Here is a 19,076-nt window from a genome sequence, read left to right on the forward strand (position 1 = left end):
AAATCGCATGAACTAATTCTTCCATGCTACATGCATAGAGAACTATTCGCGGAGTTCAGCTCAGCCAACAAAGCACGAGGGTTTGGTAGTGGGCATAGATATATTTAAAAGCTGCCGAGACGTCCCTTTTCCCTTTTCCAAGCCGTTTTTACACATCCTTCAGCTCCATCTACTTGCCCATCATGAAATCTGTCATCATCAAAGCGCACCCTCTACGATGCGAGATAATCGACACCCCCATTCCACAGCCTGGGCCAGATGAGGTCCTCATAAAAGTCATATTCTGCGCCAGCAACCCACGCGATTGGAAAGCTCCCGATCATCTCATTCCTGGCGTTGAGATAAACCAAGGCAATGAGATGTCTGGAATTATTGAAGCAGTGGGAAACAAGGTGTACGAATTCCGGAAAGGCGACCGGGTTGCGGCGGCGCATCCTATGCAGACGGAGAATGGCACTTATGCGGAGTATGCGACTGCTCCTGTGAATACGTGCTTTCTGCTGCCGCCGAATATCTCATTTGAAGGTGTGTTACCAAGAAGAAACTGTGCATGTTGGTGAATCTTTGCTCATGTAAAATATAGAAGCCAGTACCATACCATTTGCCTTGTGCACAGCAGCGATAGGCCTATACCAGCGGCTCAAAATTCCATTTCCGACCTCCTCAGAGATCGTCCAAGTCCAACCTCCACTAATCGTTTACGGAGGTGGATCTTCTATTGGAGCGTTTACATTAAAATTGGCACGGTTTGGACGTTTCGAAAAAGTCATTGCTGTATGTGGATCTGGAAGATCATACGTCGAGTCACTTGGCGTTGTTACAGACTTTGTTGATTACCGAAACTGCAACGTCGTCAATGATCTAAAGGCTGCCCTTGGAGGGAAGAAATGCTTTCATGCTGTGGATGCCATCAATGATAGTAACAGTTTTCGGCATCTATCAGAAGTGTTAGCGCCAGAAGGAGCTCGCATGTCTGTCTACCTGCCCCGTCTAGACTACAGCGATATTCCTCCCTCGATATCTATTGGCATTACTTTCTTTGGCACAGTCCATGGACAGGCGACTCCAATCAGCAATGAAGTATACAGCGAAGATGTAGATTTTGCGTATGCCTTTTTCCGGCTCGTTAGTCGATGGATTGCTGAGGGTAAAATGACCGGACAGCCACATGAAGTCCTGCCACGCGGATTGGAGTCTGTTGAAGAGGGTTTACGGATGTTGAAAGAGGGGAAAGTAAGTGCCAAAAAGCTCATATATAGGGTTTCTGATACGCCTGGCGTTGGCTCTGCATAGTTTCTAAGCGCATTACAACATTCAGCATCTAGTACTTACAAAATACTTTGCATTGACCGACAGGTCTCCATAGGTTCCAAGCATGCCCGGTTCAGGTTGCTCGGTCATGTTTACAAAAATGGCCGCCCCGTCGAGCTTGCCGCTTCAATTTTCGCACCTGACGTGTCCTTTCACAAGAAATTTAGTCCAATAGTCAAAAGTAGGATACTATCATCCTGTGCATATTTTAGGAAGCTAGCGACCACTCAGACGTTAATATTCTTCGCCATATAACTTGCACTTCTGGACTCATCCAACATTACTACGATTAAGAAGTTTCCCTACCTATTTCATCTTACCCCAAGGGATTGAATGAGCATTATTTGATAAGCTGGACAATCTATGATCCAGTTCATTAACGTTACAACTCACTAAGGACAAGGGTTTGCTGGTCTTGTTACTTGCGGCATAGATAGAATTACGACTTCTGCCTGTGGTCAATCGTTCTTCAAGCGAGTTATAGCGTCCTACTAGAGATATTTGATACCTACCTATGCTGCTATTTCGGATTTGCCCCTAGCCGCACCTTGACTGACGTGAATCAAATTACAGAGCGGGAAAATGCACTTGCTAATCACATTTTGGCCGTGTTTCTTACTAGCACTAGTGCTGAAGCAAATCACTCAAGTGGCATACCGGACATGGGATCTTCTCAGCAACTACCCCATCTCTCTCACCTGGAGGCGCGTCGACATGCGTGCTTCATAGCTTGGATAACTTCGATGCCGGGAGTATCTCAGGATGTGACAAATATCCTCGTTCAAAATTCACCTGTGATAAAGCAAAGACTACGCTGTCCAGAGCATCAGATGTTCCTTCCGGCGGCATCCTCTTCTCTTCTGTCAACTTTGCTAGTCCGGATTTATGGCCACTACAATTCGCTTTACCAAGATTTGGCCCACGAGCTTCCTGGCCAAAAAAAGATCTGGTAAAGCTCCAAAACGAGGCGAAATTTTGTAGATACTACAGAAATAGGACTTCGGTCCCGGTTGGAGGAGAATTAAATAGTAAGACACCAAACTTCTTAGTCACCATGCAGATGTCCTGAATCCAAGCGGCGCAAGGCAGTCCCTTGACGGACGCAATCGAGAAAATGGAGCAATTTTTGCGAGATAAGTCACCAAGAATGCGCTCGAAAGGATCGGCAATCTTTAGATGAAGTAGCCGCATTGACCACAGTGTTGTCTTGGGTCAAATAAGCCGGAAAAACGAAAGCGGTTTGGATTGAAGGCTGCTTATACATTATCCATGCAAGAAGTTTGCACTGACCCATCATACCAGTCAACAAACGGAAATCTGGAAAGTAGCAATACGAGTTAGCGTAGATAGCATGAACCGCAAGGGACAAGAAAAACATCTGCCAAGAAAGTGCACCTTGTGATAGGCCCCCGATAACGTCAAGATAGAGCAACCAAGATCCAAGTAGATATTGTAGCATGTTTCTTGACGTGCTGTATATAAAGATGGGTTGGTTCGGCTTTCTCGTCCAAGGTAGAAAGCAATATTTGACTAAGGTGGCTCAATGAATAGGTGATCCAAAGTAGACGGCTATCATTTACCAAGGCAAGATGATAGGAGCGCTGCCTTAAATGATGCTCATACTAAGCCTTACGGGTGATAGACTTTCTTTACCGTCCTATGAGATTACACAGCGACAACCTAGCCTCTACACTACTAGGCGGTGACATCTCCTAGCTTAAGACTGGCGCTATAGGGGATATTCCCTCTAGAAAATAGGATACACTCCCCACTTAGTATTGGAGAATCTCTACCACAGTTAAAGGTCTCATTGGGGCGGCAATGAGCTGCAATAGGATTTGTTACGTAGCAGGGGCAACATTATGCGGTAGTTCGCCGGCGAAAGGGGCGAGAGCCTACATCATGCAACAACTCAGGGGGTTGGTTACGTTTCCAAGGACAAGGAGCGTTTGCGCCCCATAGTTTGTCAAGTTAGTCTATTAACTTGGCACTTTTCTCCATATTTATAGCGCGTTTTCGCGGAGGTATCGGCACCAGGGTGAGGGAGTTGTCGCCTACGAGTACATCCAGGATGGCTGCTTGGCCATCAACTCTGGTACAAACAGTACTTTTACTAGGAGTAACTGCTCCGGAGGCCACGGCCTGTCCATTGGTTTGGCTAGTAGTCGAAGAGACAACACAGTCAAAACGATACGCACCTTGGACTCAAAAGTGTGTAACTTGTAAAACAGCGTTGTCATTGAGTAGGATTACAAAAATGAACGGCCACTTGGCATGTCCATGGCCGGTATTTCCATCAGTACTCTTTACTATCAACACTGTTCAGTCAGGTGGAGATAATGTGTATTCCGTACTCGTACACTCTACCCGCTGCTTATTTTCGATGGACCTGGGACTAACAACGCGGTCAAGGGACCAAAACTAACTAAAGAAACTAAGCGCATCCCCCAGGCGTCTTTATTTAGCGTTTTTTCTTCTTCTTCTAGGCAGCATGGAAACGTCTCCATGTTTTTGAATGAGGGTATTGGTCAACTTAAACGTCAGTCTCAAGTTGATTATGTACTTTCTTCTACCCCTGGTTTGCAACATGGAGAGGACAGTAACAGTTACGTATCGGTATGCATCTAATTTAACTATTCCTTACATGAATAATGGATTTACTGTGGAGCATATAGTGTTACAATGCGTCAAGCAGTACAGCCATCGTAAGCACAGCATTCATTGCGACAAATTGGATGCTTTTGTGGGAGTTCTGGAGCATTTCTTTGAAGATACTGCAACCAAATTATTATATTCATGATGTACCATTGCTTGTATGGAAGAGTAATTTGGCGACAGACATTTAAAATGACTTGTCTTGCTTTTTGGACAGTTTGAGTTGGGAAATATGTCGTCTATTGACAAGGCATGAAGACTTTCAAGCAGGCCATAGACACGGCGGCATTTCAGGGTAATCTACTCTCCAAGTGGGAATGCTAGAACTACTGCTTTTGATGGAGCATGCTTACTGACCGAATCACACCAATCACGTAGTTGCTTTATATAGGTAGGTACGCCGTATGGTAGTATAAGGTTTCCTTTCTATACGAGTTCGCAGCCTTTCAAGCAACATATTTGTTCCGTTCTGTCCTATATACTCATTCATCTCGAATCATGGGCCGTCAAGCTTCGCTTTGCAGATTCTGGTGAAATATACGTGTCATCGCCGTAATATACTCGTCATTCTTAGAGCCAATGATACAAACGAGACATTATCGTATCATTCACAGAAAATAGGAACTCCAGGTTATGCAGTCTCGACAGTGATTTCTTCCAGGTCACCCTAATCGGCCGTAGATAGCCACGTAATGTTTTTACATATTTCGATGAATCACTTGATTCAATTACCATCTTGATGAACAACGATGTTGCGGAGGGTTGTTAGAGGGGGGGATATTCGTATTACGAGGTCAACAATGGACATTATACGACTATTCTAACAAATTCCAGTTAAAATCTGGCTGAGCTAACCTGGTAGGCTGTATCTCACCTTTTCAGAGCCTTGACGCTTGCATCTAGAAAGGTGAGTACCGCAGTACCACGAGTGTCAGCATTAGAGACTAAAGAGGGGAGCTGAGAGTACAAGCGCGCGCAATTCCAACCAAGAGATCAAAAGGCGATACTGAATAACATTAGCAGCAGGAGATACAATCTTGTGTGCCCTTGGGCGAGGTGTTGGAGACGGCCTACCAGACAAAACTCGACATAGGGTCAGGCTCAACCAAGAGGGCTCATCTGCAAAACCATACAAGGGTTCCAAATGGCTAGTTAGGGCAGTTCAATCATTATTTGCCATATCCTAGCTTGTAACTGGCTAGTTATTCTCGTAAGATTGAAAATTACTCTATATTTTCTATATTGCTTTCTAATTATGACGGGCACGGGATCCAGCCTGTGACCCCTATTGTGGTCCACACTCTTGTGTTGGGTTCAAGATTCCAACGCACACTTTCATCCTGTCCCGTTTCGCCTTGGTGAAGGGAAAGAAGAAAAAATGATACCGGTAAGTTACCAAGACAACGACGAGAACTGTATGGGGATATAGGAGAGGGCCGAGCGAGACTAAAACTGCAGAGATCAGTGACTGGACCATAAAGTTTTCCAAATCTGCATGTTGTATCAGACTTTGCCATTTTGTGACAGGACAGAGATGGCTAGTAAATATTGAGCTTAGAGAATTCTCACCATTATGATCGGCAACCATTGCAGCCACAGTTGACTAGCGTTAAGATGCCACAAATATTAATCTTCGCTTCCCATTCTCCGCCTTTTTCAATGCCCGAGTCGAGATTACACCTCGTCCAGTTTCATGCGCCGTTTATCCTAGTCGCCATCTGGAAATATGGATCAGTTCTAGATCAGCCCTCAAAATTGTTCTTCTTCCACCCTAGGACCTGACTCCTGCCGTATTCTCCCGGCGAAGCAGCTCGATCGCTCCTCTCCATCGTAACCTTCGTCTCCTTTAGAATATGCTTGGCGCTCTCCCCATCCCCATCTGTATCTGCTAGCTGGTGAAACGTGTCCAATTGAATGTCGTTACGCATCCCCGGATGATGTCCACTCCCTGACCGCATGAATTTATTATTCGAAGCTGAGCCACTGGTGTTGCCGCCGGTGGAGCTACCGCCAAAGATGGGCAGCGAGAGGAGAGGGCGAAGAGCGTGTAGAGAGCCAGCGACGATACCAATGCCTTCTTCGATGATGGACCAGAGGCCAATCCTGCCGGTGCCGAACATGAACTCTGCCGGGTTGTTGTACAGAGTTAGGTAGCGTAGTCGAACAATTGTTGCACAGCTTGCACTGGTGAAAGGTTAGCTAGGTGCATATAGTTTGTCTGTTACCTGGTAGGGTTGCACTGCGTTGGTAGGGTTACACTCCGAATATTCGGAGCGGCAGAAGGAAGTGGGGCAATTTTTGATCGGGAGAAGGAAATCTGAGACATACAATGCGCCCATCCCCAGAATCATAGCTACCGAAAGCTTAACCCTGCTCTTCATCTGGATCTTCCACAACAAGGCTCCAGGCAGAATAGCCAACGTCCAGTCGGTGATAATCTCTATAGCAGAAAAGAAGAAGCTGACATCGCTGTTAAGTTCAAGATTGCACGTGCCGGTAGTAGTTTCGCCCCATAGAGTAGTGATGGGATGACAAATGTTGGAAATGCCGGCAATGAATACGATGCAGGAAATGCTCGTGGCGATGATGACGCTCCAAATAATCCACCTGTAGCGACGGCGAGATTCGGCGATTCGAAGGAGAGTTATGGCGATGCTGCTCTTAATGAAGACAGTGCTGGAAGCGTAGAAGTATTCGGCGATGAAGAAGAGCTTTGGGTGAGGGTCAGTTTGGCTTTGTTCGATTCTCAATAGAAAATTCACAAGAGTATGCACCTTGGTTCCTTTCATGATATCACTGGGATGCAGCTTGGCAGCAAGCTGACCAGATCCGAGGTAGCTGCAGACAATGCATAAGGAAGCTGTTACTGTGAAGAGAAGCTACAAAGTATTAGATTGCTTTTGGGATTGCTTTTTGGTCTCAGAGAGGATGAATTATCCTAGTTGGAATACGTACGAGGCCTATCAACATCAAAATGTCATCCCAGCCCAATGCTTTTCGCCAAACACGAACTGATGTCCGTGCAATGAATGTAAGCCAGGCTAGGATAATCAGCACTATTGAAGCATGGAGAAGCTGTAGGCCGTCCCCTGCCGGCTCGACCATGATGGCAAAACAGTTGAGCGTTGGTAGCAAAGGCAGATGAAGAGCAGAAGAGAAGACAACTCTTAGAGAAAAAGAAAAACCGGCAAAGTAAAAGAAGTATGAAGAAAGGGTATAGCGGAGAAGAGAGGTTGCAAAGAAGAAGAATTGTTCTATTCTTTAGAACCAATCCTCCCGCTACAGAGGCAAAAAAATTCGGCTAAGATGAGACCATAGTGAAAAGAAACCGGCGCCCATCATTTCTTGTTCTGACCCATGCCGGGTGTTCATTACTCGAGTACCCTGTAACCGTTCCACCGGGAGCAGGATCGGCGGTACCTATACATATCTGGGTATTCTTCGTATCATGCCTCTAATATGGACGATTGTGGGCATAATTACCGGACACTAGTACTGTACAATACGGTGTAGGTGTATGGGGCGAGTGCCGAGCTAGGCTCGTTTCACCATCGTGCTTTAGACAAAGGGGTCATAACGTGGCTTTTTTGTCGGATACATGCATAAGTAACGAGTAGTAGTACGTCTGCAGCTCTCCTTTTCCTCCCAAGACCTCTATCTTCTGGCCCCTTTGTTTAGTATTTTACCTTTGTGATATCACATTTTCTTTCATCTTCTCCCGTCTCGCTACCTCCATTATTTTAAGAAGCCTTGCCTAATATTAACACCATGACCGAATTTCTTATTAAGGACGAGGATTTAAGCAGCCTCAAGGGCAAAGTTGTTGTCCTTACAGGTACGGCTAATTTACCTTTTTTGTGCCGTATTACTCTAGTGATTATCCTTGAACTAGGCTGCTGACCAGGCTCACTATAGGCGGCTCATCAGGTATAGGCCTCGCAACAGTCAACCTACTGCTGTCACTAGGAGCATCGGTGGTCAGCGGCGATCTCAATCCACCACCGGCCTCCGAGCCGACTGAAACGCCTGACTTGCTCTTTGTGCGGACCGATGTGGCTAAATGGGATGACCTGACCGCTCTGTTCAAGAAAGCGAAGGAACACCATGGCCGCATCGACTGCGTTTTCGCCAATGCCGGCATCGGTCCGCGCGCAAACTACTTGGCTCTTGAGACAGATGACCAGGGGGGACTGAAGGAGCCCTCGCATGAACTGTTGGACATCGGCTTGAGGGGTCTTATCAACACAGCTTCTCTTGCGGTTCACTATATAAAGGATCAACCTGAAGGTGGTAGCATTGTGCTCATGGGCTCTAGCACCGGGCTACAACCACTCCGAGCAGTCGACTATTGTAAGTGGAGAGTAAAGCAATGTATTGTTGATCAGGGTCCCTTGTGCTGACCAAATTATGTAGCCACGGCCAAACATGGCGTCTTAGGGTTTGGCAGAGGTTTGGCACGGCTTGCGGAGATCGCAGGGCTTCCCATTCGCATCAATACTCTGATGCCATCATGGACAACGAGCAACGTCCTCCCAGACTTGGAGGGGCTCATGAGAGCGATTTCCCATGTGCCGCAGCCTGCTCTGGTAGTTGCGCGCGCTGCCGTTTATCTGATGGCAGATACATCCAGACAAGGAGACGCGATTTTTGTTGCTGATGGTCAGTACAAGGAAATCGACAAGGCTGTGCTTTTGCCCGCCTACGAAACGATTAAAGGAGAAGGAAACCCTAGCGATGATGCAGTTCTAAAACGCCTTTTGGAATTACCTGCGCAGTAACTCAGAAGGATACAGTATGTAGTAGGGCTTCTTTAGTAGAGAGATTATATCCAAGTTTAGAATAAAAGGCATTGGAATAGATGGACAACGCCCTGACCTGACATTCATCCTCGAAATCCACAAAGAGCAAGACCACGAAAGCATTGCCCCTATGAATTCAAGTGAATGAGAAAACATTCGGTGTTCCATATTTAATACCAGTGGCTTAGCGGTTCACGACTCGCAGACGTAGCTAGTGCCCCGCCGTGGTGGCCTGATGCTCTTCTCGAGGATGAGTCAAGTACCTGATGATTTGTGATACGGCGCGAATGAACAGGCATATTACCTATGTATTCTATTTATTTTGTTAAAATGGATAGTAACGTCTCTTAGGTGAAGAATGTAGAACGCTATAATCTGGATGACAGTTAGCCAATACTAATATTCTTGAGAATGATCGCTGCCTTGGCCTTGCGAATCTCCAAAATTCCCCACACCGGGAGATGTAAATCACGGTCCATACACGGGCCGGTTCCCTTCCATTAGCCGTGCGGGTTTGCATCCCACTAGCCAATCATGGGAGCCTGCTTCGTGTGCTCTGTAGCAAGAGTCGATCGACATCCTCACATTTACAAACTTGGGCCAAGTAGTACTTATGTACAATGGCCACAGTTGTGCTATAAAAAAAGAAAAAGAAAAGAAGAGGAATAAAGATGGGATTTGGTGATGGCCACAAAAAAAAAAAAAATGCCGCGCATAATCATAAAATGGGACCCTGGTCCGATTGCCTATCCGGTGGTCCGACATCAGAATTTCTTGGTCCGACAGCGAAAGGTTGGTCCGATGGTACAAATTTTGATCCGACTCAATTGCGGGCAACATGAAGTCTGCATCACAGCAGCCACTACATCCGCCATGGATGTTACAAATAACATTGTGTTGAACATTGTCGACATATTCTTCAGTTCTTTAGTATATAACAGCTCAACCGTAGGCAGAAAAAAAACCCCTTTCGTACTACTTGAGTCGAAAAATAACAATTCCAGAGCACTGTCTAAGGAGTTGCCTACAATTTCAGCATGGCCGCTAAACTGCCTCTAGACGTAGCCAACCGGGTGCGGACCGTCTTTGTGACCGGGGCAAACGGCTACATTGGCGCCGCTGTCTGCCGAGCTTTCGTTGGAGCGGGCTGGAGAACGTTTGGCCTTATTCGCAAGCCTGAAGCAGCGGAAGAACTACAGGCCGCTGAAGTTATACCCGTCGTGGGTGATTTTACAGACCTCAGCTTTCTCGATTCCGTCTATGAACAGGCAACGGTTTTTGATTCCATTATAAGTTGTACCGAGAACCTCCCCGCATATGCGGATCATTTTCTCGACGTATTGGCGCTAGTCAAGGTCTTGGCTGGGCGAAGCAAGCGGAATGGGGTTCGCTCTCTAGTCCTTTGGTCGTCTGGTTGCAAAGATTATGGGAAAACGGACATCCACGGATCTCTCTCATTGTTCCCACACACAGAGACATCTCCCACCAATCCTCCAGAGTTCCTCCGTCAAAGAACCGAAAACTGTACTCGTATATTCGATTATAGCGATATTTTTGATGCTGTACTACTCCGACCCACGAGCGTATTTGGCGGCAGCGGCAGCTACTATGGAGCCATGTTTTCTTGGGTTGCAACTGAAGCTGTTGCCGAAAATGACACTCTCAAAATCCCAGCGAACCCCGACAACATCATGCACGCAACTCACGTCGATGATTGTGGCACAGCTTACCTAGCTATTGCCGAGCATGCAGATCGAGGTGCGGTGGACGGCAAGATATTTAACATATCCGGATATCGGTATGAGACAGTGAGAGAGGTGGGGGAAGCCCTAGCGAAGGAGTACGGGTTTAGAGGAGGGGTGGAGTTTGTTCCTCCTGCTAAAGCACCACCATCATTCCCCGAAGGGCTACACATCGTTTTTAATTTTAGCCAGTGGGTCAGCAGCGATAATATCCGCCAGCTTACAGGCTGGACAGATCATCGCCCACTGTTTTCAGAAAATTTGGGTGTCTATCGACGAGCTTTTGAAACAGCTCAGAGGCGAGGGAATGCTAACATCATGACTATTGAGAATAGAATAGGTAGTAACTTTGGAAAGGATGAGTTAGATTGATGTCAAATTTAAAACTCAAGACCCGTGGTTGAAGTTTAGCCCGAGTTGCGTGAGATTACATGTTGAATTTGGAATCAACATCTACTCGTATAGATACCCGTATATCTACTTTCTCTTTAGGGGGTTAAAGCCGCTAAATTTTGGCGGTAGATTTATTTTTATCTCTCTTGTTATTGCACTATACTTGTCGACAAATCCCATGAGCGATAGCTCTGTCCAGCGTTAGCTCATAACGATGTTAACCTGGGTACATGGTTCTTCCATGAGAATTTTCTACCAACACAACTAATTGACCTTTAGCTAACGATACCGATAGTAGGTTGTCCAGACATATTAGTCGAAATCTCATTAATCTCAAACTTTGGAAACACGGTAGCCCATTTGTTCTTATGAATGGACATTAGACATATATGATGGCTATAGAAGGTGATGTACCTAGGTGGGCTTTGTTAAGTAGAGATAGGTTTGGCTTCGTTCTCCAATTCTCTCTTTGCGTCTGCCCATAACGTTTAGACTACGAAACATTAAATAAGCAGCCACTTCTTCCTAGCGTACCGTAAGCTTCAACTTCAAAGGTGTTTGACTTTGTAAAACATTATGATTGGAATGATGACGAGACTTTTATCACTAGGCATATATAGCGCAACGCAATAGTGAAGGCCAATGCGGGCGCCCTAATCTACAGGGGCTCCATCGCCGCGCGTACAGAATACTAGAATAGAAAACCGCGCTGTAGGCTGATTTAGCATACCATGGACATGTTGCATCGCACTTTCTTATATGAAGGCAACACTATTTACAACTATATATTTGTTTGTTTCGTAGCCTGCATAAACTCTTCGACGTCAGATAATGCTTCATTCGGTATTTGAATGACTTCATCTTCCAGACACCTCTTGTAATAGAAGTTTTTGCGGCCCAAAGTACCCCCTCCTTGAGCAAAGATGCTGCAAGCTCGGAAAATCGACAATTTGCCAGAGCCGTCTGTCAAACCCAAGATTAAAGTCATTGTCCTTGGATGCAGCAAGTACGAATTAACCCTATTCTTACTACTCCTACAACTGCTGACACTCGTCATTGGTATAGAACCGGAACACTTGGATTATATCGAGCCTTCAAAATCCTTGGTTATAAGCCTTATCACGCTGCAGAATTCATGCTGAGCAAAGGCCACAGCCATAAAATCTTCTTTCAAGAAGCATTACTAGCGGAAAATAACAAATTTTCTGGCGTCAGGCCGTATGGACGAGCAGAATTCGACAAATGGTTTCAGGAGTATGATTCGATCATCGAGGTGCCCTGTTACATGCCTGTGCAAATCCAGAGCGCATATCTGAACGACCCGAATGTGAAATTTCTTCTAACAGAGCGAGATCCGGACAAATGGGTCAGATCATTTAACAAACAAGTGGGCGGCATGAATGACTATCTTGCATCTATCCCTATGACTATCCTGAGATATTTCGATGAAGGTCTATGGCACCACTGGCGATTCAACGGCTTAGTATACGATTTATTAAGCGGGACAACCAAACGAGGCCATCCTGACAATGAGAAGATACTACGTCAGAATTACGTCGACTACAACAACTTGGTCAAAGCATTAATACCAAAGGAAAGACTCCGAATTATCAAGTTAGAAGAGGGATTGGGATGGGATGAACTTTGTGACTTTCTTGAAGTCTCGAAGCCTGACGTACCATATCCGAATTTTGCTGACCACTTGGAGATCAGAGATGCCCTTGTTGGAGAGATGATAAGAAGGGCTTTGATCAAATTCACATTAACTGCATCAATTGTTGGCGTAGGGATGATATTTGCTTGGAAGAGGTGGAAGTGGTAAGGGGTTAATCGTCATCAATACACGCATCATCATCATGGACATGGTTTAATACCATCGTATAATAGTGTTCCCTTGTAAAAGAATACCGATGCTTGATCTTACAAGAACGCATTGAGTTGCCTCTGTTATCACTCACATAAATGATTCCACATTGTTACTATATAATTCTTCCCATCTACAGTTACAGTGCTTTTCCAATACTTAGATTGGCTTCTTTGTCTGAATGCGGGTACAACTAGTATTATCCATCTCAAACTTAAATGCTTGTGTATATGTAAGCTTACGTCAGATATGTCCATTCCTATCCTATAACATGTATCCCTTGATTTAATCGCCTTGTGTTCATTATATATCTAACACAGGGATGCAAGCTTTTTCACTTCGTACTATACCGATCGTTATTTCAGTTACTATACAGAGTCTGAAGGAATAATGGGACAAGAAGCATCTGTACCGGTAGATAAAGGAAGAAGCCTGGAGGTAATAGATGCTGGGTTCTCCAGAACCGGGACGCTATCCTATGCCTATGCTCTAGAGAAGCTGCTCGACGGACCGGTACATCATACAGCCAGCCAGCTTTTTAATCGAGAAGACTGTAAGTACAACTTGGGATTCCTATTATTTCTAGGCGAACTAGTTGACATCTCTCAGCGTACTGTAAAAAATGGAATCAGATATATCGATATAAGCGTGAGGGGAATCGCACACAGCTACTCAAAGCGCTTGAAGATGCCTTTTCAGGTTTTGCAGGTGCAACTGATGTCACAGCCATTGATTTCCTCCCAGAGCTCATGGAATTATATCCAGATGCAAAATTCGTGCTCGTCACACGCCCTCCAGCGGCGTGGTGGAAGAGCTTCGAGTCAGTGGCCAATAACGCAGGAAGTAGAGTTATGGGATACATCACCATGCCACTACCTGGCATTCGATGGTTTGTTGACACTGCACGAGGATTCTTTGAAGCGTAAGATACCCTCAAGTCTTCTAGCAAGAACAACATGGTTAATCTATTTACAGAGCTGAAGATAGAACTGGCCGCAAATGCAACCCACTCTGGATTGAACAGCATAATGAGTACGTGCGTAATTTAGTTCCAAAGGAGCGCCTGCTTGAAGTAGAGCTGGGGTCAGGATGGGAGCCACTCTGCAAATTCCTAGGTAAACCAATTCCGAAAGAACCATTTCCACATGTCAACGAGGCTGCAGCAAGAGATAAGTTTACACTGAATATCCTTCGGAAAGCAGCGATGGCTTGGACCGGAATATTTACGGTTATTGGGATAATTTCTTACTTCACTTGGCAATTGGAGATTCTTACTTTTAGCCGCTGAAAGTCATAGAGAGATAATGCAGGTCGGAGGAAGTATAGTTTCGGCAAATCAGAATCTAGTGGAACATTCCTACCTACAGGTTGTTAGTTGAGCCTCCAACAGCATGATCAATGGTTATTTGTAGTGTTTGATCAGACTCTATTAAATCTTGTGACATAGTAGAGGCTTATTTAAGACATCTATTAGCCCGAAATGGCATTCCGAAGAGGCCTGTTAGCCCTGGTATGCTTACAGATGTATTATACAAATCAAGTTATCCTCCCGTTGACAATATCCTTGCCATGAGTTAGGACCACTAAGAAGCCCATACAAAAGAGAGAAAAATCGACCATACATTGTGTCATAGAATAACACAGTCAAAAAGGAGATCAGAGTACGAACTATGTCAAGCGTCATGCGGAGGCTGTGAGAGGTCGGCTACAACATTAGAGGGTCACAATAGTTGGGGACCGAAGATGATGTATGAAGTAGCTTGTTAGTATTCGCTCATTTTCACAAGAGCGACAGTGGTCAGATCTCTAGTATCATCCCGTTATACTGGAGCCATTTGTTTCTACTGTACCATCCATACGCCTACTCATTGATGGTGACCAGTTTGGATAAGTTCAGCTCTTTTACAGAATATCGCGGGGGATCTTTGAACTAGCTTACTCCACAGTATCGTGGCTGTAGCACCCTTTCAGAATGAGAAAACAATACAAATCATTAGGATCTATCTATGAGTCCTCATTAGCACATTACCACAACATCTGTATACACTGTGAGCGTGTTTATTGTATTTTCGTCTAATTAAATACTGATGACAGTGATAAAATACTGAATACACACTTATGCGACAATCTCACAAATCTCGACCACAAGGTGTCATACAATAGCGGAATTTAGCAAACATTCACCTCCAACCACCCCGACTCTGCTACGGAGTACTGTCCAGGCCACTTCACCACTAAAAGAGCTGATTAGCCCTGCAACTGCCAAATAAAGTTAGGTCACATGTTCACCTTGCTTGGCTGCTGATATTTATAGCGCTATTTTCTTCCTCTTCAATTTATCCATTCAACGCCCCTCTTCTGTCAATCCTCTTACAAAAAGGCAGTCTCAAAATGGCACGAGCTACGCACATATACAATGCCGAATATCCAATTCCATCCAATATCTCAGCCAATGACGTTATAGATGTCCTTCATCTTCATAAAAATCTTCTTACCGTTCAGCCGCAACTGGCTTCTTACAGCGAGATCAGTTCAACTGAAGCTTCCGATTTTGATACCTATTTTGACAATCTTGACTATCCAGTTAAGGTATACAAGGCAATAGAAAAGATCATGATAATCCCAGGAATTGGGGACTGGGGCAAATACCCCACGACTATTATTGTTACCTTCCAGAATACAATAGATGGTCTCAAATCCCGTGCAGTTGCGTCTGCGGGAGTAGTTGTAACGGCAACATATACGGTAAACAAGGCGAACAAACAAGGTTCTACTTGTGATACGAAAGATGGAGATAGCTTAGGTGACGGCAGTTGGATTTTAACCCAGAATGTGGATCTGGAATGTTCCAGTTGGCTTATGCCATTTGTGAAGCAGAATATGGAAGGTGCACAGAGGAACATGTGTCAAAACTTGGTAAAATTAGCGTCATTGCAAGACACGATTGTCAGTTGATCATCAAGAGTAGACCAGCATATACTCTGTTAACCTTCATCTTCCATTAATCTACCAGGTTTCACTTGGATCTGTGGGGAAGACTTCGAGCCAAATTATTTTACAATCGCAACATGCATGTAGAAGACAGCCAAGCGTTAACGCCTTCAAATTTCCTTCAAACATGACTCTTACACAATTGTGTGAAGGATAAGCCAGCCGGAACGCAAGGCTGAAATACTCATTAACTCGCCCTTCTATTACTGCTATCACATGACTACCATCAATAGTGTTCGGATGGTCTAGATTCCTCTTGATAGGACTGAAGCCTGTTCTCCAAAGTTCAGCAGATAAGATGGAGTCACTATAGGTGGCCAGGATTCTTGCAATCTTTCCAAAACATCCAAGTATGTTGCTTGTCTCCATCAGCAATTTCGTCTCTCAATAGGGATTTTCTGCCTGAAGAAGACTAAGATGCTTACCTGCAACAGCCCATCGCTTGCCATTTCCTCTCAGAAGATTTGAGAGAGCATCAAGTCGCGCTTTATGAATTAAGTCACCCTTTTGTTTCCACAGCCTATACTGCACGATTCCAGCTTGATAGAGACAATATGGGAGGAAAGGTGAGAGCGTCTCGAGATAAAATGTTTCTTTATCTGCGTAGCCAGCTTCTGCAAACATGACAGCTCTCTCTGACAATTCTTGCATAGACTCGAGTATTCTGACTTTTTCTGGCCCATGCTCATCGCAGCGGTTAAGTAGAAATTCGTAAAGTGTGAAAAGTGCGCTACATCTGTTAGAGAACAGTTGCCAGTGGGAACATATAAGAGGACGTGATGATATAACGCACCTGTCACAGATCCCAAGGGCTCCACAATATCTTCCAAAGGTCAGATCCTCATCAATCAGCAACAGCAGAATAGTCTGTAATGTGCGTTCAAGCTGTATCGCTTCCTCCGCATTGAAGCTGGGATCAGATGTGGGATTGGTGGTGTGTCGGATCACCCGGCCGGCCAGGTGAGAGACCTGACACTCTCGAGCCATCTGCCCCACGGACTGTGTTGGAGGTGTGGCAAGCGTGGGTGCACCGAGGATCGAGGCTGTCAAGTCTACTGGATCACCATCCTGCGACCATAGCAAATCTTCAACTGGAAGCGGATCCAATTCCTCAGGATCCTCCGTCGAAAATAAAAAGTCGCCACTACACAGCCCAACAAATCTGTCCATGTTCATTATCGCCCACCATGTTCTCTTTTCCTCCTCTGCGATGAGCCCGTCGATTCCGTGATTTGAGTTGCGGCGCATCTGTTTATGGAGACCCAGAGCTCGAGCTGTTTTTGCACACGCAGCAACTGAGATACAGGCCGCTGTATGAAGGCCATGACCTATTTCATAACAGGTTACAAGTGTTCTGGCTTGGACGATATCGAGTGATATTTGTTCTGTAGCTTCGAGCATACCAAGCAAGCTCTTAATAATAACATATGGGGTCGACTGCATGCTCATTGGTTGGTGCAAAGGAATTTGCTCAATTAGATACATGCATAGGCATAGCGTTAAGAAGTCAGCCTTTGGTTCGGCATTTATGGTTTGAAGGCTCCTGTAGAACCTAGATTTGGATAGTATGGACATCCTTTGGTGCGTGCCAACGAAGTATTGTGCCGCTATTTCGTTCATCTTATCCAATGATCCCAATATTTGAAGTGCTTCGGCTATCACTGTGAGATCTATCATGGGCTGCCGTAGCGGCACCTGGTTTATTGGACCAAGAGTTGAGATAGAGCGAGCAAAACGTGATCCTGGGAGCTCAAATGCATGCATGTCTTCGGCTATCGGAACAGATCTGCTAGCAGGGTCTTGTTGTCCTGATAGACTAGTGGGAAAATTGACCTGAACCGCATCTTCTGTGTAGATACAGGTTCTATGGAGGCTAAACGGCAATTTATTACATCGTGTGTTCATGAATCTCAATTGAGAGATGCCTACCGTATACAGTTGGAACACGAAGGTCGTGCTTTGTCGCATTTCCGCTTTCCATTTTTGCAGTAGGCGCAGGCATTCATTCTGAATAGCAGCTTCAGTCCAAGTATTTCCTCGTCCTGGATTCAGGAGAGATAATCTCGTGTAAATTGACGTTGAAGCTTCGAGTTGGGGCGGTAGTCGCGGAAGCAGCATTGAGGCAGTACCGAAGACGGTCGCTGCTTCCAGAAGTGCTTAGCAATTCGCTTTGGCGACTCATTTTAGCTTATGTAACTGCTAAATGCCAATCAACAGCCCTTTTTTGCACGCCACCAAGGTCTGTTCGCTTAAATGACGATGATAATGTCGGCCAGATGCAACTTTAAAATAAGCACTCAATTCCGCCTTTCGGGATAATCTCAATGACAGTCGCGTAAAAATTGCAAATAAACAAATATTATCTATAAAAAGGGTCTCATAAGCAAGCAGAACAACCTTTGAAGTGAAGGATCCCCCCCCAAAAATGCTTTACTGCACGCCCTCCCCAGTGACTTTTGGATACATGCGACCCACAATGTCCAGGACGGATTCCTGTTGAGCTTTAGTGGTCAGGCAGTGAGGTCCAGATCTATTTTCCCAATCCAAGAATGCGTTCTTCCCTAGGGCCACATACTTGTCCTCGTCTCCTGATGCTAAATGTTGGTCTCCCAAGCGCTTCCCCTTTGCCGTTTCGATGCGAGTGACTTGGAACTTAGTCCCGCTGACTCTTTTTAAAGCTTGGAGTATCTCATTCTGAGTCGTCGTCACTGTTGCAATACGTATATACTGATTCTTTGCTTCTTCTCGTGACATGGGATCCGTAAAGATCTGTATTATGGCCTGTGCAATGGTCTTGAATGTGGACATACTTGATCTGTTGTTGCCGTTATCCCATATGGCTGCTGTCTTCTGGCGTAGATCGAACCCCAGGAGATCGAAAGTGAAGCCGAAATCGAAAAAGAACCCAGTATGCAAACTCGTCCAGCTCAATCCATCCTTTTCTCTTGAGCGCAAGCAGTCTACTATCTTCACTTTCTTCCGCAATAGGGGAAGAACTTCAACAACACGAGGATTAGTTGTATCGTGTCCAAACTCGGATGGGATAAACCATTGAACTCCAGCAGCAACAGCAGCATCTGCCATGGCTATTTCGGCCTTAACATCGGCAACAGAAACGAGGCATAGAACAGCATCCCGGCCTTGAAAAGCAGATTTCAGAGGTTCGAAGGACTAGTCTGTTCGTCAGACATCGGGCGAGCAACCGCAGTAATAATTTTTAGTCCAGAATCAAGTAGCAAAGGTAAGATGCCCTTGCCCAGATTTCCGCTTGTACCGATCACAGCAATGTTCTTGAAAGACATGATGGTCTAAATAATAGTA

At 45.2% G+C, this 19,076-nt stretch overlaps 7 protein-coding genes across 7 annotated transcripts; 4 read left to right on the forward strand and 3 right to left on the reverse strand.

Annotated features, from left to right (window-relative positions):
* Window positions 1–182: 182 nt before the first annotated feature.
* Window positions 183–1,293, forward strand: T069G_00033 (alcohol dehydrogenase groES-like domain-containing protein; the record flags this gene model as incomplete). The annotated part of the gene is made up of 2 exons (XM_056167243.1): window positions 183–525; window positions 584–1,293. 2 exons carry the CDS (start codon window positions 183–185, stop codon window positions 1,291–1,293), a joined length of 1,053 nt encoding a protein of 350 aa, XP_056032559.1.
* Window positions 1,294–5,708: 4,415 nt separating this feature from the next.
* T069G_00034 (uncharacterized protein) lies at window positions 5,709–7,071 on the reverse strand (the record flags this gene model as incomplete). The annotated part of the gene is made up of 4 exons (XM_056167244.1): window positions 5,709–6,150; window positions 6,295–6,677; window positions 6,741–6,845; window positions 6,922–7,071. The coding sequence occupies 4 exons, from the start codon at window positions 7,069–7,071 to the stop codon at window positions 5,709–5,711; spliced, it is 1,080 nt and encodes a 359-aa protein (XP_056032560.1).
* Window positions 7,072–7,734: 663 nt separating this feature from the next.
* Window positions 7,735–8,744, forward strand: T069G_00035 (short chain dehydrogenase domain-containing protein; the record flags this gene model as incomplete). The annotated part of the gene is made up of 3 exons (XM_056167245.1): window positions 7,735–7,801; window positions 7,882–8,316; window positions 8,380–8,744. 3 exons carry the CDS (start codon window positions 7,735–7,737, stop codon window positions 8,742–8,744), a joined length of 867 nt encoding a protein of 288 aa, XP_056032561.1.
* Window positions 8,745–9,802: 1,058 nt separating this feature from the next.
* T069G_00036 (NAD dependent epimerase/dehydratase family domain-containing protein) lies at window positions 9,803–10,879 on the forward strand (the record flags this gene model as incomplete). The annotated part of the gene is made up of 1 exon (XM_056167246.1): window positions 9,803–10,879. The coding sequence occupies one exon, from the start codon at window positions 9,803–9,805 to the stop codon at window positions 10,877–10,879; it is 1,077 nt and encodes a 358-aa protein (XP_056032562.1).
* Window positions 10,880–11,823: 944 nt separating this feature from the next.
* Window positions 11,824–14,139, forward strand: T069G_00037 (uncharacterized protein; the record flags this gene model as incomplete). Its single annotated transcript, XM_056167247.1, has 4 exons — window positions 11,824–11,906; window positions 13,226–13,317; window positions 13,374–13,412; window positions 14,105–14,139. The coding sequence occupies 4 exons, from the start codon at window positions 11,824–11,826 to the stop codon at window positions 14,137–14,139; spliced, it is 249 nt and encodes an 82-aa protein (XP_056032563.1).
* A 2,000-nt stretch (window positions 14,140–16,139) lies between these two features.
* Window positions 16,140–17,761, reverse strand: T069G_00038 (fungal specific transcription factor domain-containing protein; the record flags this gene model as incomplete). Its single annotated transcript, XM_056167248.1, has 3 exons — window positions 16,140–16,491; window positions 16,549–17,628; window positions 17,685–17,761. The coding sequence occupies 3 exons, from the start codon at window positions 17,759–17,761 to the stop codon at window positions 16,140–16,142; spliced, it is 1,509 nt and encodes a 502-aa protein (XP_056032564.1).
* A 424-nt stretch (window positions 17,762–18,185) lies between these two features.
* Window positions 18,186–18,839, reverse strand: T069G_00039 (nmrA-like family domain-containing protein; the record flags this gene model as incomplete). The annotated part of the gene is made up of 1 exon (XM_056167249.1): window positions 18,186–18,839. One exon carries the CDS (start codon window positions 18,837–18,839, stop codon window positions 18,186–18,188), a length of 654 nt encoding a protein of 217 aa, XP_056032565.1.
* Between the last annotated feature and the right edge of the window lie 237 nt (window positions 18,840–19,076).

The sequence above is a fragment of the Trichoderma breve genome, chromosome 1 (assembly GCF_028502605.1).
Source record: "Trichoderma breve strain T069 chromosome 1, whole genome shotgun sequence".
NCBI lineage: Eukaryota > Fungi > Ascomycota > Sordariomycetes > Hypocreales > Hypocreaceae > Trichoderma > Trichoderma breve.